The sequence below is a fragment of the Perkinsus marinus genome, assembly GCF_000006405.1.
Source record: "Perkinsus marinus ATCC 50983 genomic scaffold scf_1104296972688, whole genome shotgun sequence".
NCBI lineage: Eukaryota > Perkinsozoa > Perkinsida > Perkinsidae > Perkinsus > Perkinsus marinus.
The window spans coordinates 1-1,871 of NW_003201674.1; the positions used below are offsets into that span (position 1 = coordinate 1).

Here is a 1,871-nt window from a genome sequence, read left to right on the forward strand (position 1 = left end):
TGCTTCTGTCTGACTGTCATTGTATTGTACTGGTACTGCCATCAGAATCGCTCAACTCTTCATCGCATTCTTACCAGCTGATACTGTCAGCGTCGTTTGAAAGCCCTGTAAAAAACCATAGTCATACCAAGAGTGTGATAAATTCACCCTCCACACAATTTTACTCCCGAAAAGAGATTCGCCACACACCTGACTCTCGTCGCTGCTGCTATTCACGGTGATCGTATAAGCATCTGCAGAACGTTCTCTTCCTGCGACGAGAAGAAGACTTATGATCTGATCTGCTTCAAAATAGGTATTCACGTCTAGTTCTCGGTTCGGCATCAGAGTCGATTCCATCGCTCAGCGATGATCGCTGTCGCCCGCAGAGAGTACTTCATCGGCAACTCCACGTCCCATTGAGGGGGGCTATAAAACAGAGGCTATCTCACTACTGCCACGGATATCTGTACCACTTGCGTGAGGAGCAGAAACGGCCGAGTGATAGCGCCCTGAGGCGCCAACTCTCCTCCTTCAGATCGTCGTAGTGGGCCACTGCTAGTGGCATCTCCACGCCCGGCACGACGGACCCGCGTGCAACCCAACATCGCTTTCTCTACTTGGACTCGTATTCATATCGGAGTAATAGTGACGGGATACACCGAAGATTAAGATCCGAATAAAAACCCCTGAAGTACGTAGGACTCTCGAAACGTAACGAGCTGCGAGAATACGGACTTCCCGATTCACGTCACAGATCAGAACCGAATATCGGTCGCGTCACAGACATATCTTGTAATCTCATAAGTGACTACTTCTCAATAAACCTGATGATGACTCATTATTAAACGTTATGAGTAAACGAAAGAGAAAAGTAGACAGGATCAATCATGAACCCTCGTCTGAATAATCGACAACTGAAGCAGCGCCTCGGGACTCGAGATATCTTAGTCGGCATGAGGTAGGTCCCAGTGTGAACCGCACCCGTCAAGAACCATTCTACCATTATAAGGGTATGCATTCCAGCGACAATGATCACCCACACCGATAACTTCCCCTAGTTGATTCAGACATTCTGTGGTGGGATCAACTTGGCTAAGTAGATCGACATTGTTCTCACTTCCATTAGTCTTGCCGAGCACTTTCGATAAGCCGTAGATGAAGTGGCAGTTGACGCACTCGCCCCCATTAGTTCTCCTGCGCAGATCAACGTCGGCCGTAATTTGCATCTTAGACGAGCTCTTCACATTTATAATGCAAAAGAAGCGATAGTCATCATCCCATCCATGGTACTTGCCAAGGGCAGCCACCTCCGCTAGTTGGGGATTAACTAGGAGGCCAATAATCAGCACCACTTGGAATAAATTGCAGGGTGTCATTCTCATATTACTAAGTTGGTAGACTTGGGGTGGACAACTCCCGGAGATATGGGAATGATTGAACTCGAGCGAAGTTTATGACAGAACTGTAAGGAAAGAATTACACCACGCCGCAAAGCTTTTTTCCTACCATACAAGACGTCACAAATTCATTGTTACTCCTATTGACGAGGCAGAGCGCTTCGCACAAGTTTTGTGCGCAAAAGCTAGAAGAAACACAGGAACTTCTTCTGCTCATTCCATCATCCGTCCGCTCTTTGATAGGATTAACGAGGGTTCAGCACACAACTCGAACTTGAGCCAAGATGGCTACGGAATTCTCGACACTTAGCAAGAACAGATTGCACCGAACCCGCATGTTCGGTTGAACCGAACTTCGGTTCTAGCTAGAGCATCCGTACGCATGCACAAGCCAGTGGTAATACCTGTTTCGCACACAGGCTGTGCAAAATCTACCATACTATAAACTTGAAGGTTATAAGCTTGAAACGATAATACTCGGTGAAAAAGAGC

The 1,871-nt window shown here is 47.1% G+C and overlaps 1 protein-coding gene across 1 annotated transcript; it reads right to left on the bottom strand.

Moving 5' to 3' along the window:
* Positions 1 to 606: 606 nt before the first annotated feature.
* Positions 607 to 1,446, bottom strand: Pmar_PMAR009374 (hypothetical protein). Its single transcript, XM_002766490.1, has one exon. It carries the CDS (start codon positions 1,362 to 1,364, stop codon positions 927 to 929), a length of 438 nt encoding a protein of 145 aa, XP_002766536.1. The 5' UTR covers positions 1,365 to 1,446; the 3' UTR covers positions 607 to 926.
* Between the last annotated feature and the right edge of the window lie 425 nt (positions 1,447 to 1,871).